Raw genomic sequence first — 14,477 nt, 5'->3', positions numbered from 1 at the left:
CGCACCTCGCTCTCTCTCTCTCCTTGACAGTCGCAGCGCGCGAGATGCAAGATGCCATCTTTTTTCACGCGTCGCTCTTGAAAGCGGGCGAGGCGAAGACGGAGAAACAGTTGCCCTCCGAACGGGCGCTGGGTCAAGGGGGGGGGGGGCTTGAAAACCGTCTGCAAAGTGTCGCGGCTTCAAGAGCAAGGTTGCTTTGGTCTCGTCTGAGATGCGCAAACGTTCTCACGTACGCCGAAGGGTAGTCCGGCCGCGGCGTTCTGCCGTCCAGGCGGACATTTCTCATTCTGCCCACTCGGGCCAAACGCTGACGTTTCTTGGCGACGTTTTTGCGTTGACTGCTCGTTCGTCTTAGATGACATTCCCTCAAAGAATGACAAACTAATCTGAGCTGATTACTATTAGCAGCACTTCAATTTCAATATTTTAGTTTTAAGATTAAAACGGTTCAACATCAATAATGACGGACGGGGACGGTCAAGGAAAACCGTTGTCCGTGTCCACGTTCGGTTCAGGGCGTGCCCCGCCTCCTGCCCGATGACGGTCGGGATCGGCTCCAGCACTCCCGTGACCCTTGTGGGGATAAGCGGCTAAGAAAACGGATGGATGGATGGAGGAGTAATGGCCATTTTATCAAGTCTGACTCAGCTTGCTTATTTTTCCCGTTTAAAAAAACAAAAAACATTGAAATCACTGAAGCGCCGTCCACTAGGGACCACGACGGTCTTCTGCTCCCCAGTCGGGGACTTGTGAGCATTACCGTGTGGCGTCAGATGCCAACAAATCCCCGTGTTCAGGTGGCAAGAGGCCATCTTGTCCGGGTCCCACAGATGATGGGGTGCTTTAATCGGTAGATTATCAGCAGTCGGCCATCGGTCACCGTTTAACGGACGTTCCAGATCTTGAAGACGTTCGGCCAAAACTCCTCAAGCGGCGGTGACGCGCCACATGAGTCCAAGCAAAGGCGGCTCCGCGGGCAGATTTCTCGGCTGCCACTCATTGTTCCGAAGCAAGAGAAGAGTCGCCTTTACGGCGGCGACGCGATCGGACGGATGACGACGAAAGCCGAGACGCGCGTTAAGTCGGAGTAAGCTTAATGGCGTATACGTTTGACGCTAAACCAGGAGGATTAAGGCCAAGTCACGTCATTGTGATTTTGCACGGACGCCACGTCCAACATTGAGCATTCGTCTCCATTTATGGGAAGTGCAGCAAAGGTGAGATTGCCGTGCTATTGCATGAACCTGAGGAAATAAACGCTGGTGCGCTCACGACTGGAGCCTGTGAAACTCGAAATTTTGGTGAAATCCCACCAAGACATTCTTGACTGCTGCTTTGGCGGGCGACCAGTCCGGGGTGTAATGCCGCTGGGAATTCTGTGTCTTTGGACCTCATCTTACGTTGCCTCACAGTTGTCAGGTTGCAGGTTCGAATCCGGCCTGGCCCCTGTGGAGTTTGCATGTTCTCCGGTTTCCTCGCACATGCCAAAAACATGCGTGCTAGGTTCAATCGATGACTTTAAATCGTCTGCCGGCGCCAATGTGAGTGCCAACGGTTTGTTTGTCTGTACGTGGCCTCCGATTGACTGGCGACCAGTTCAGGGTCCGCCAGGCCTCTCGTCCAGTCAGCTGGGATAGGCGCCGTCGCGCCCGTGACCCGAATGAAGAGAAGCGGGACGGAAAATGGGTGGACGGATGAAACCCCGCATACCTCCTTGCGGTCCAGAAGCTGCAAGTCCACTTCGTCAGTCAAGGTGCTGTTCCTGACCAGGCCGGACTTGAAAATCTACAACAACAAACGTGCTAACCTGAATTGCGGTGATTGAGGAAAAAAACCAAACAAAACGCAGGCCACGAGGGACAACTCACCGGCGACAAGGGTCTATTTTTTTCTCGCAAGCACCTCCGGTTCTGGGACTGAAGCAGGAAAAAAGCAGACCCAAGGTTAGTCCTCTGGTTATCACCTTCCTCTCCAGACAGCAAGGCCAGCCTCCAACCTCCAAACTCTCTCGCGCTTTGTCATCAACAATGCGGGAGGCACATCAGACGCCCGCGGCAGGCAGGAATCTCTTCCATCATCTCTCGTCTGTTTAGAAAAAGTGTCACTGTGCATGCGAGCGCTCTCGACATGTCTTTTGTCGACACTCGCGACCGCTAATCCGCGAGCCATCTTTGCTCTGTTGACTTGCAGACGGACGCCAACGTGTATCCGTCCCTGGCCAATTGCTGACATTCTTTGATTGGAGAAACGGCAAACGCAAACCGCTGAACCACATGAGAGCCAATAAAAGGTCACACTTGAAGTGATTGTGGAGCACAGTTGACTTGGAGCCGTTGCCATTTTCCTGACTGGATTCGACATTTGTTTACGACCCGCTTAAATCCCTGTGAACTGTGTCCGCAGGGGTTGCCGACGAACGACGAGATGGCGGCCTTTCGCTTGGAAACGCACTTTGGAGGCGACTGCCTCGCTTATCTCCGCGACGCGAGGATGAAACGGGAGGAAAGTACGCAACTGAAACAACATCTGACATTGTCGAGCGGCACGGGAAGATAATCCGCAACGGATGGAAGATAAGGGGACGGGAATAGACCGATTTGGGATGGTAAAATTCTTACATCTTTCCGAGCGCGATGACGTCGGGAAATAGATGAGAGCCTCATCCCCATAATTCTAAAACCGCTTTTATCGGATTGTTTTTATGACGTACTGGATGACGACGCCAAGCCGGACCGGAATCACAATTCAAGGATGCACGGAGAAAAATCACCACTGCTCCAATTTCAATGCTTAAAGCCAAGAATCAATCAACATCCTTGAAATTCGCAAGCGCGGCCCAACGTAGGCAAGCAGGCCAAATGCCGTGGCAAAGCGGTGCTACGCGGGCACACCTCTCGCCTTTCGGCCGAAGCCCGATGCGGACGGACGGACGGACGGACGGCTCCGCCGCAAACGCGCGCACAAAAAAAAAAAGACGTGGCCAGACATCACGAGGCCGGCCAAACAAACACGGCGAGATTGATGGCTTCCTAGTTTAGTGCAGAATAAACTCTCGCTGCTGCTCCAGACCGACCACAGACAAGGGAGGACCGAGGGGGCGGGACCAACGCTCAACAGGCAGCGTTGCTGTTGGTTTTTTTACTACATGCTCTATGGATGTGCGAGCTATACATAGATATGTACAGTATTCACTGTACTACTAACATGAGTTTTATTCTGATTTCTGTGGGCTGGAAAACTGGAGAACTATCTTTAAATTGCATATGTTGGTACCGACTGCACGGTCAAAAGCTGGACAACAAAAAAATAGCCTTTGCTCAATGGCTAGCGTTCACAATTCTATTCGACTATTATTCAGCTCATTCATATGGCACATTGTATGTACATTGCACATCTGTCTGACAAATCACCGACAGACACCTTCTTACAGTTATTACTGTAATTAGCCGACTTCAAGCATTGAACTCTTGGATTAGTCGACTTGCTGCCTAATCAGTTCAGAACTCGTTTTCTACCATTGTTGGGTTTCATTCCATCATCTGATTTTTGTTTTTTTTTTCTCCAACTGAGACCCGACGTACACGTGAAACGGACGCTGGGCCAGCTGAGTAAACGGTTTCATCGTTGAAGAAGCGACAACAAAGCAAAACCAAAAACGTTTCAGGCAACGTTTAAGCGTTCAGCTCGTGCAACGAGCCAATTTCATTCCAGCTCAGGTAAAAAAACAAAACCACTTTGAGCGGCTTCAAAACATCTGAAGCAAAAGCCGAAGCCGCCCAAGAGCGTGTGCAGGCTCGTCGCTGCCGCGATTCTGCGCCGAGAGGCCGCTTTGAAGGGAACGACGACGCAAAAACTTCTCTTAAAGTTTGTTTCAAGACACATCTGCTGATTTTGAGGAGGCAGTCGTGTGGGGTGGGGGGGGGGGCAATAACCGTTATCAACACAGCAGCACACGAGGAGCGAGGACCTCCACCGTGGACGCGGCTTTACAACCCCCTGAAGGACAGATCAGGTTTAAGGATGGTACGGCAGAGAAACGAGCAGATCGGAAGTCTTTTGGGGGGGGACAAGTCTGGACCGCGAACGCGGGTCACGCGACAGGAGCGTCGACCGAGCTCCGGCCTCAAGCGCTCCAGACTGAGCGGACAAGAGAAGCAAATATGCCCTCAGGTGTTTAGTTTACACCGCCACACGCTCAGCACCCGGAACGGCACAGAAGGTCCTCTCGGATACGATACGATACGACAGAGTCAAATGAATGAGAACCACATAAATAATTGCAGAACTTTATCAAGTTCCATACCATACCTGCACAAAGCTTTTACGGCACGCCCCAAAACTGTGTGTCTGAAAAGCGCTCGATGTTTGTCACTATTGACTGTCATCTATAACGATTAATTGCAACAAATGACCGTGATGCGGGAAATGATCCAATTTCATTGAATTGCTGCGAAAATTGTAACTTGGGTATGGTGCGTTTTTTGTTAAGCTAGCTAAGACAGGCAGAAGAATGAAATTCACCTCCACTACGTGGCGGGAGAGAGTAAATTGCGACATCAGCATCATCAAGCGTTGGTTGACATTTTATATCGATGGTACAACAAAACAACAGTCAAGTTGTTTGGTTTTTACGACCGAGTTGAGACGTTGGCATCACTGAGCAGAGGTTGCGCGCTAGCTGAGCAGCCTGTGGACTCACCTCCAGGTTCCAGGTGTTGAGTCGGGCCTCCAGGTCGCTGTCATCGCGAGACATCTGCTGTTATGTTGGGGGAGGGGGGGGGGCACAAATGGGCAGTCAAAGGCAGGTGAAGATTCCCTGGCAGCACTTTGATCGGCAGCTCGACCCGAGGAAGTCGATTGACGTGGTGGCACGGAAACGCTTTTGGTGAAAAGGTTGACAGTTGATGCCTGGCCCTCAGTATTCAATGACGTCATCCCGTATGTTGCCTCCATTTACCACAATATCATAATGTCTGTCCAGACGTGGCCCAAGCATACTTCACCGGATCATCTTGCCTGTACATAAGCCGCGTAAAATCTTCACTTGCTGGTTTAGTTGCCATCTTTTTTGTTTTGTTTCATCTTGAAAGTTTCCTTGGCTCACGTTCAATGGAACGATACCACCCATATTAAGAGCTGTTCCACGTATTTAAGTAGGTCAGAAATCTTCCGTTGCGCTTCTCCCTCCATCGGAGCCTATCCCAGCTATACCCTGAACTGGTCGCCGGCCAATCGCAGGCCACATAGAAGCAACCGCGGGACTCACATCCACACCAAAGGGCAACTTTGATTTTCCGATGAATACACATTTTTTGGGGTGTGTTTTTAGGAGAAAAGCCACGCAGGCACGGCGAGAACAATCAAACCCCGCATGGACGGGAAGGGGGGGGGCCGGCATTTGAACCCCGGTCCTCACAACTGTTCACCACACCGCCATAATAAAATCTACTGATGTACGATTATATCATAAAGATGAGATGTATGGTATATTCATCTTTCGTTCCTCCTCATTTTGCTTTTGTATTTTTTCTGTTCTTCGTCTGTAAAATCTCAATTCAACTGCTCGATTGTTGTTATTTTGTCAGATTACTGACATAATGATTCTGGGAGTATAGTACGCTAGTGGTTAGCAAGTCAGCCTCGCATTTCTGAGGTTCGGTGCTCGAGTCTCCACGTTTCCCCCTCCGCCTGCGGAGTAGTCTTTGTACCAAGTCGCGTGCATAAACTTTCAATTACTCCAAGACATGAATATTCCCCCATCACTCGCACACAAGTCGCAAAATACTTATTGTGATTCTTAGAGTTAGCTGTCCTAAATTCTGCCGCTTTCAAAACTGAAGAGTACACGAAGTGTCCCACCCCAGTAGTAGTAGGAGGGTTGCCCCCCCCCCCCCCCCCATGGTTATCTCCCATCTCGCCACCCCGTGCGCCGTCACGCTCCTCCCTCGCACATTCGGCGCTCCAGATGTTTGGCGGTTCCACAAAATTTCTGTCACGCCGGGAATTCCACAAGAGGGGAATAATGCAGGGAAAATGGCGAAGCGTCCCCCCTCCCACAGTCTGCTCTTATTTTCATACTGCGTCATTCCAATTTCCAGGCGTGCGTGCGTGCGTGCGTGTCTGTGTGTTGATACAAGCGCAGTTCACTTACGCAGCAAATTTCAAAAGGAGGAGAAAATATCGAATAACACAAAGACAGCGCGATACGGTAAGGAGAGATGTGGACTCGCTGGGTGTAGACCAGGAATCGGTCCAATGCAGCGCCGAGCCAGCCGTCCGGCAGGTGAACGGATCTCATTTGTGAAGTCATCGCGTGTAAATTCGGCTTTCAAGTCATGCTTGGGATTGATTCACGGGAATATTCACATCAAAGAGGACACGTGTGAAAAAGGACTTTTTCGTCGCATGAATACCCGACGTTGAACCATCCAATGAGGTGGCAAAGATGCTTCAAGTGTCCAATTGTGTTATTGCCACGTCGTCATCTGATTGACCAATGAAACGTCACGTGACCAAGCAGGATAGCTGACCTCTGCGTTTGCTACATGATTATGATTTCGTTGCATAATTGTATGGATTTTTCTTTATGGCGGGTGTCTCTCAACAAACAAACGTGGACATCAAATATACAACCAACCAATTCCTTTTAGAATCGCTGAATTATTTTTGGGATCAATCACTGAATTGGATTGAAAAGAAAAAAATTTAAAAATAGGACATTATCAAGATTAACAGTTCTGAATATGCACAAACAATGTGATTCCAATTCACTCTGTCCCGTTAATAATGTCCCCCCCCCCCACAGTCTTAAGGGGGGGGGGGGGGCAATGCAAGCATGTAATTGTCTGCCCGGTCCCCATGAATAGTTCTCACCAAAAAAAAAAAAAACAAAAAAAAAAACAGAAGCATGACGCACTCTGAGATGCTCCCCATTGGTTACAATTTAGCGTAATATTATTTCTCGCATTATTGCTGGTGACATAAACTTGATCGACTGCATATCAATACACCAGGATTAGGCAGGACTCTGCGAGATGCGTACATTGCGATGACGACGTTCAACGTGCCGCCCGTTGCTAGTTTGAAGGGCATTTGGACCGGGCCCGGCCTGCGAGCTTTCACATCCTCCCACCCCCACCGCAAGATTACGACGTAAATGCTGGAACAGATTTGAGATTTGTATTTAGTCTTGTGCGGACAAAATGCCTGGAGGGAATTTCCCGGATCCGGGAAACAAAAACCTCCGGACTTTCCAAAATGCCCCCTCAGCCCACATTAAAGACAAACGCCAATCACCGCGGCGACTGTGTTTTGCACATAATTCAACGCGTCATCATAAACGCCCAAATCTCCATCCCATCCGCCGCCAGAGAGTGAACGAACTCACCGCTCCGGCTTCGTGTCCGGCCGAGGACTTGCGTGGGCTTGAGCCGCTCGCTCCTCGTGGGGTCTTCTCCTCATTTAGATGGCTGGCCCTGTAAAAGAGGAGGTTCATTGGAAAAAGTGATTTAAAAAAAAAAAAAAAAAAGGGGGGGGGGCGGGGGGTGGACAAAGCAAAAGACAAAAGGTTCAGCTTACGCCCTTGCACGCGCACTGGCAGCCTGCCGCCTTTGTATAAACATCAACATCTGGCGCCGCTTGCAACTCATCTCATTTGGATGATAAACACCGCGGTCATACGTCACAAACGGAATCATCAGCCCGTTTCCATACAGCAGCCTTTGCAATGTCACACGCCTGCGACGATCGACGCTAAAACAAGCGACGGACGACGCTCGGTTCATTTGGGGCCGGCAAAAGACAGGAACACGTTGAGAGGAAAGGATGCCGATAAAAAGAAATTCAGCAACAAATTCAGAAAAAAAGTCAAATACAAAGGCTGAATCCAATCTCAAACTTTATGGACAGTATGGAAACAAAAGGCCAGCTTCTCTAAAAATATTGTCCTCAAATCTGTCTTAATGTGTGTTCGCGAGCGGTTCTCCTTGGCCAAAAAAAAAGATGCCCGATTATTGCACAGGCGTGCCGAAGGCTGCACACAATAAAAGGCCGTCAGTCAGGAAAGGAAAATCAATCTTTCTTATTTCTTTCAGTCAAAAAATGGTTGCTATGTGGACAAAAGGCAAAAAAAAAAAAATGGCAAAAAGCTAAACTGGATTGAAATCGAGTAATTGTTATTTGCTAAATAAATCAATCACAGTTGTGGTAAAGGAAAAATAACCGCTAACAAAATTGAATGATTAAAACACGTCGCCAATTAGCGGTCGTCACAAGGCTTTTTCTACACGTGCGACAACAAGGCGCTCTCAAGCGGACACCCCAGCGCTAGTCAACACGCTAGCTGCTAAATCACCGTCTTTATTTATTCCCCCCATTTCCATTTCTGCACACTTGTGGCAGACAACGGGGCGCTCTAAGGCGACAGCTCACATTTATCGTGGATTATCACTGATGCGAACGGAGGCGCTCGCCGGTCGCGGCGGGGCTTGTTGCTGTTCTGAGAACTGCCTCAACTCAACTAACACCAGATTTTTATTCATTGACAAAAAAAAAAAAAAAAAAAAACAGTGACAAACACAACACGGTTCCCATGATAAGCAAATCAAAGTATTAAAACTACAATGCAATTTTTGTTATTTATTTTTCCACGTAAGCCTCTGCTTGTGAACTTGTCAATGAATAAAACTTGTTAATGACTTCATATTGCGTGCTATTAAAAACGTCTCAGCGTGCGCCGGCTCACATTCCGGGCTGTCTGAGCCGCAGCGCGAGTCGCGCTTAAGCACATCCAGCCATGAAACCCGGACCGGGGAGGAGGGCGGGCGGGGGTAACGGCCGGGTGTGGAGCTTCGCGACGCCGGGCCTCCAAGTCGACGGGTGGATGAGGATAATTGAATCCGATGCGTCTGGAGTCGGAGGCTCCGAGATCAAAGTCGGGCCGGAGTTCCGCACGCGCGTGGGGGGGAAAATGAGAACTGCACCGAGAGCCTCCGAAGATGCAGCTCGGCTGATTAAAGCGGGCCGACCTCCAGGAAATCCGTCTGACCTTGGGGACGTAAACAGCCCCGCCAAAGGCGCGCGCCACCTCCAGGGCGGGTTTTCTAACGACCGTCGCGGAAAAACCCGAGGAGGCTGACGGGAAAAGCGGGTGAAGGGGTTAAAAGTTCTCACGTGTGGAGGAAAAGCACACAGATGGGAGACAGAAGTCAGACGGAAAAAAAAAAAAAAACAAGGACATAAAAGGGAGGCCCCGGAGAGGAGCCATCGACTCAACTGCATCGCCGGAAGCCAGACGGCCAAAACGAGCTCGGACACGGACGCTTTTCTGTCTTTCGCGCGTCGCCTGCCGTGTTTCGACAGAATCTGACACTGGTGACAAGTCATTAGGCTGGCCCACTAATCAGCAAAGCCCGCCGCGATGAGCCTTTTCACCTCCGAGGCATTACCCCACCCCCACCATTCCTCCACTTGGACCCGGGGCGACATATTAGCCAGTGGCTCCATCGTGTGGCTCCTCCAATGCAATCAGCTTCCAAGTACTGATGATCCAATCAGATATTAGACAGGAAATGTGCTGTTTGTCCTTTGACGAGACGTGTAAAAAGGCAGCTTGTCAATTTGTGCGCACATCTGCTCAAAAGCGGCTCTGGATCTTCGCCCAGCCCAGCTTCAAAGTCAGAAGTCAGAAGTGGGAGTACCGTCAATGAAAAGCTGGATTAAGAGTGGGCCACCGCCTCGCAATTGTGAGGTTCTGGATGGTTCCTGTCTCTTGGGCTTCCTCCCGCATGTTTGCGTCATTAAAATTCACGATGCCGCCGACCCGTCCGGGGCGTCGTCCGCGATCAGCTCGAGCTCGCCCTGACGAGGGCCAGTCAAAAGCTCACGTGGCATGATCGAGTGGGCAAATGAGCTGTTGAGCCTTCTCCTCAACGAGTGCAAAAGCGTGGGGAGGAGAGAATGGGGGGATTTGAGGCTCTCCCGGCGCTCTCCTGCGGTTTTGAAGCGCTGCCTCTTTGAAAAGTCCAAACGGACAGCTCCCGCAGACTGATGCAATGCCTTTCGCTCTTCAGATATGGCGCCGCTGAGCAAACGTGAAGGCTATCTCCAAAACAAGCCGCGCATTTCTGCCTTTTATGCCACATTCGATGTTTCCACACGGCTAAAAAAAAAAAAAAAAGCATCAAAAGCAAACGCGCGAGTAAATACGGAATACGTCTCACGGGCAGGAGAGCCGGACGACGACGACGACGACGACGCCGCCGCGGCAAAACGAGTACCTGGCAAAAGCGGAAGCGGTTCTGTCCGTCAGCGGGGCGGCACCCAAAATGTCATCGGCGCGGTCATCCAGCTCCGCCGCCACCCACTCGGGGAGAGTCGCTCGGCTGCGGTCCGCCGGCCCGCCGATCACTGGCTCGTCAAAGTAAATGGACTAAAGCGTCCGTCCAAAATTCTGCATTTTTCATTTTGTTCCAGCACCGAAAACACGAGACGGGTCACGGGTTCACGGGTTACCATGTACGCGGGCAGGCTCTTGAGGCTGCCGGCTTGCGGCGGGCCGGCAAACGGGCCTTCCAGGACGCCTCGTTTGAGCATGTGAAGGAGCAGACGGCCGTGCAGATTGCGGTTCTTGTAACCCGCAAGACTTGAGCCGCCCGTTGCCGGGTCGCACAGCTTCTTGATCCACATGGCGCAGTGCTGACGCTCTGTTGTCGAAGGAGGAGACATAAATTGTTCAATCATAAACATTTGGGCTGTCTGGAGTAAAATATCAACTATTTCTCCTCTTGAGATATAAATGCAATGCAGTGGGCTCCAAGACAATATTCAATTGCAAACACATCCTCCAATGTTTATACTGACAAAGATTGATTTTACCAAATAATCATGAACTCGGAATTTTACGGCTGCGCTCGTTCACATCGCGAGCGAGCTGGAGCCGATCCCAGCTGCCCTTGAGTCTGGTTTGCCAGCGACAAAAATGTGAATTCCGACAGATGAAGACATTTACATTTAACAAGCGCGTTTTGGGAAGTACTCGGAGAAAAACAAAAGCCGGCGGATTCAAACCTGAGAATTGTGAGGCAGACTTGTTAGCCACTAGGGAAAAGGCGTCAAAGCCATTTTTGCCGCGGCCACCATCGTAGGTAAGTTTTCCCCTTCAGAGGGTCGTTATGAAAGTAAGAACGTGTAAATAAATGTTGAGCTGCCTCCTCAATTTTTGACATAAACGCAACAAAATGAGGGATAACTAGTTTGAAAATCACAACAAAGCCAGTAAAATATTATCTGTTTACTTTAAAATAGGCCTTGCTAACAAAAGAACCCCATAACGTGAAGACAATTTGCGATTTTTCTATTTGAGCAAAAAGACATGATATCAACGCAATGATTTGCTTCCCGCGGGTCACATAAAACGATGTGGTGGGCTGGATCGGCCCCCCGGGCCTTGGGTCTGACACCGACACCGGTGCACTCCAGCATCAAGCGCCCAATAATAGTCAAAATGCCAAGTGAGTAAAAAAAAAAAAAAGATATCTATATATCTATATATATATTACCAGTCTTGTTGGGGTGTTTAAGGACATACGGTTTCATGTGCAGAACGCAATTGTTCCATTCCGAGTTGAGTCTTTCCAGCGAATCCTCATTCTTGCTCAGGACGTCCTGAAAAGTCCAAACAAAACATGACATCCCCGAGTTGCTTCGCGAGGAATGAAAGGTGTGGGGTGGCGGGAGCTCAACGTCATGTCCCCTTAAGTCGATAGCCTCCGTTATATTCATCTTATTTTAGAGCTCAGAGATGTTGACAGCAAACAAACAACAACAAACAAGCTAAGTTAAAGGAAGTCGGCGTAAAACATCGCCAGACATTATCGCGCCTTTACAAGCCAACATCCACTTCTTAAGCATCAAACAAGCACGACGGCAAATGTGCAGCGAAATCAAAAGAGTTGAGTTTTGGTTATGTTTGCTTTTTACCTCGAGGAGCGCTCCACAGTTGACTTCCATTCAAAAAACTCGGCGTCCCCCTGCTCGACGCCACTTCCGGTTTCCATCACAGTTGCTATGGAAACCTCCTTCCTTTCTTCCTGCGCACATTCTTCTTCTTTACTTTGAAACGAGGTGGACGTTCTCGCAAAGTGGATGAAAACCACTGATCTAAAAATATTAAAATTAAAAAAAGACTGACAAGCGCATACACATCGAGCGGTGTGTTGATTGGTTGAAGCCAGTTGGCCGCCATCTTGGTACTCCCAAACATGTGGAGGGCAAAGCTTCACACGTTGGGTTATGGCGGGTTCCCCCCCCCCCCCCTCAAACTTTGGCATGTACAATTAAAACTGGTCGAGTGAGCTTGATATTTTTTCAGTTCTGGCTACGTGAAGGATTTTTGGTAAGCCAAGACAGAACACCGTGAGTAGCAAGAAAGCGAGCATATTACATAGGGCCCGATTTCCGTGACGTGTCAACTTTTCCCAAAATACGCTGTGGAGCACGATCATAACACAGCAAAAAACGAAGGATTTGTGTCATAAAAACATCACTTTTTAAGTCCATCAATTCGATATATTTTTGGAAATAAGGACTGACAATAGGAAAACATCCTAAACGCATTGTTCATTTGTGGACTCTGCGACGTCTTTTTTCAGACAAATTGTAAACTTTTCCTCGCATTTGAACATCAAATTAAATTTGCAGAATTCTGTATTATGAAATTCATCAAAAATCTCACTGAAAATGGGTTTTCTTGCTTATCCACTGATGAAATTTGTGAAAATATTGACCGCTTTTTTGCAAAAAAAAAAAAAAAAAAAAAAGGTCAGCCTGTAAAGGTGAAGGAGACAGTGAACAACAACCGTAAAAACGTTGTTCAAGTGAATTAAGCTCCTCAGAAAATAAAAACCCTTTTTCAAACAAACAGTGTCAAAGTAAATCCAACTTATCTGTGGAATGTTTTCTCACACCCACCTGTCACTGCACAGGTCGCCATGCTTGTTTTGGGAGGATCAAGATGGCGGACATTTGTTTTCGGTGACTTCAGGTTCGGTGGCCAATGAGCCATCCGGTCTTTTTTTTTTTTTTTAGATCAATGATGTAAAACATGCAAAATAAAGGGAAGGGATTGGGTTTTTAATTGCTCCTATGTCAACTGTATTTCTTGAGCTGCATAGCTTGCCGTCAAGATAAGGTGAGCCGCGACCCAGTCTGAGCCAACGTTTTTGTTCAGCACTTTAAAAGCAAACAAATACATAACGGCACTTACCAACCATCAAACAAATACGGGCAATACGTTTCGAAGCCAAATGACTATTTTGGGGACCAGAGTGTCATTTCAGATGACTTTCACCGTTCATTTTTCAGCGCATTACCATGTCCTGAAAAATGGGAAGAAAAAAAAAAAATCCGTTTTTAGATTCCGACTGCGTCACCCTTTGGTCAACCGAGAGTAAAAGTGTGAAGTGTTTTACGTGTTCTTGTTCTCTGGATAACTAGGATGTACTCCAATGCGAGTTAACTGCGCATTTATATCTTTTACATTGACAAAAGGTGCTTTTTGAAATGTATCGTTAATAGAATTCCGTCCACAAAAAAAAAAAAAAAAACGGGGGAAAAGTGGTTGTAGTACTGATTTGTTCCACACAGCGACGTCAAACACCAACTTGCGAGGTCCGCAACACGGCTTCGGTTGCTCGATGCTGCGTTCAATGACTGTATAACTACCGTAAAGAGTGAATTCAAAAAAAAAATGGTTTAAATCCAGCACATGCAAATCAAAAAGCGCGCATAATGTGCTCTGACTTTTTTTTTTTTTTAAACGTTGTCCACGCCTATGGTTGGAGTTACTTCACTGTTGCGAGGAAAGGTTCCCCACAGTCTGTGAACGCGTCGTCGTTCACGTCAGGCTGAATGAAAAAGAAGCGCTTGCTCGTGGTTCAGACACACAAGAGGCGTGCGAGCTGTCAAGAGGGCTCCAGCAGGACCGCCACCACTCGTCGAGAGCGGTGAAGAGGAAACGGCTCCACACAAGTTGTCGTAGTCCCCCCCCCCCCCCCATCGTCCACAATGGCCGACCACCACCTTTTACATTACTCCGACTCCGCGGGGTTCGGCAACCGGTTCGCCCGCAAAGGTGCTCTACGGCAGAAAAACGTGCACGAAGTCAAAAACCACAAATTTACTGCGAGGTTTTTCAAGCAGCCGACCTTCTGCAGCCACTGCACGGACTTCATCTGGTGAGTTGAGGGCGCGCTTTGGGTTGCGAACTGACGGTTTTTTGCGGCTCTGACTCGTTTGTTTACATTGCAGGGGATTCGGCAAACAAGGATTCCAGTGCCAAGGTAAACTTTCACGCATGTTTGAAACGTGACAGTCTGAGAGGACCAAGCTGTTGCTAGTTGAAGAAAAAGGGAGGGGAGGGCGCGCAACGGCGCGCAAACGCTCCATTTTAATTGCAAAAAAAAAAAAAAAAAAAACGA

General features: G+C 48.7%; 2 protein-coding genes across 9 annotated transcripts in view; one reads left to right on the top strand and one right to left on the bottom strand.

Moving 5' to 3' along the window:
- cep112 (centrosomal protein 112) overlaps positions 1-12,106 on the bottom strand; it is a 68,601-nt gene extending 56,495 nt beyond the window's left edge. For 2 of the 8 annotated variants that reach the window (XM_061847345.1, XM_061847348.1), the window contains exons 1-8: positions 11,980-12,102; positions 11,559-11,664; positions 10,513-10,703; positions 10,278-10,429; positions 7,388-7,475; positions 4,700-4,756; positions 1,869-1,916; positions 1,711-1,785 (exon numbers count right to left, since the gene is read on the bottom strand). In XM_061847345.1, the coding sequence (XP_061703329.1) occupies positions 1,711-1,785; positions 1,869-1,916; positions 4,700-4,756; positions 7,388-7,475; positions 10,278-10,429; positions 10,513-10,703; positions 11,559-11,664; positions 11,980-12,009 (747 nt within the window). In that variant the 5' untranslated portion in view covers positions 12,010-12,102. Of the gene's footprint in view, positions 1-1,710; positions 1,786-1,868; positions 1,917-4,699; positions 4,757-7,387; positions 7,476-9,274; positions 10,114-10,277; positions 10,430-10,512; positions 10,704-11,558; positions 11,665-11,979 lie in introns of those variants that run through there. The other 6 variants (XR_009798959.1, XM_061847347.1, XM_061847350.1 and 3 more) reach the window with 6 other exon arrangements.
- A 1,526-nt stretch (positions 12,107-13,632) lies between these two features.
- Positions 13,633-14,477, top strand: part of prkcab (protein kinase C, alpha, b) — a 56,410-nt gene continuing 55,565 nt past the window's right edge. Inside the window, exons 1-2 of the mRNA XM_061847355.1 lie at positions 13,633-14,234; positions 14,308-14,339. Coding sequence (XP_061703339.1) covers positions 14,065-14,234; positions 14,308-14,339 — 202 coding nt within the window. The 5' untranslated portion in view covers positions 13,633-14,064. The remainder of the gene's footprint in view (positions 14,235-14,307; positions 14,340-14,477) is intronic.

The sequence above is a fragment of the Syngnathoides biaculeatus genome, chromosome 16, assembly GCF_019802595.1.
Source record: "Syngnathoides biaculeatus isolate LvHL_M chromosome 16, ASM1980259v1, whole genome shotgun sequence".
Classification (NCBI taxonomy): Eukaryota; Metazoa; Chordata; class Actinopteri; order Syngnathiformes; family Syngnathidae; genus Syngnathoides; species Syngnathoides biaculeatus.
This window is presented reverse-complemented; position numbering and strand designations above follow the sequence as displayed.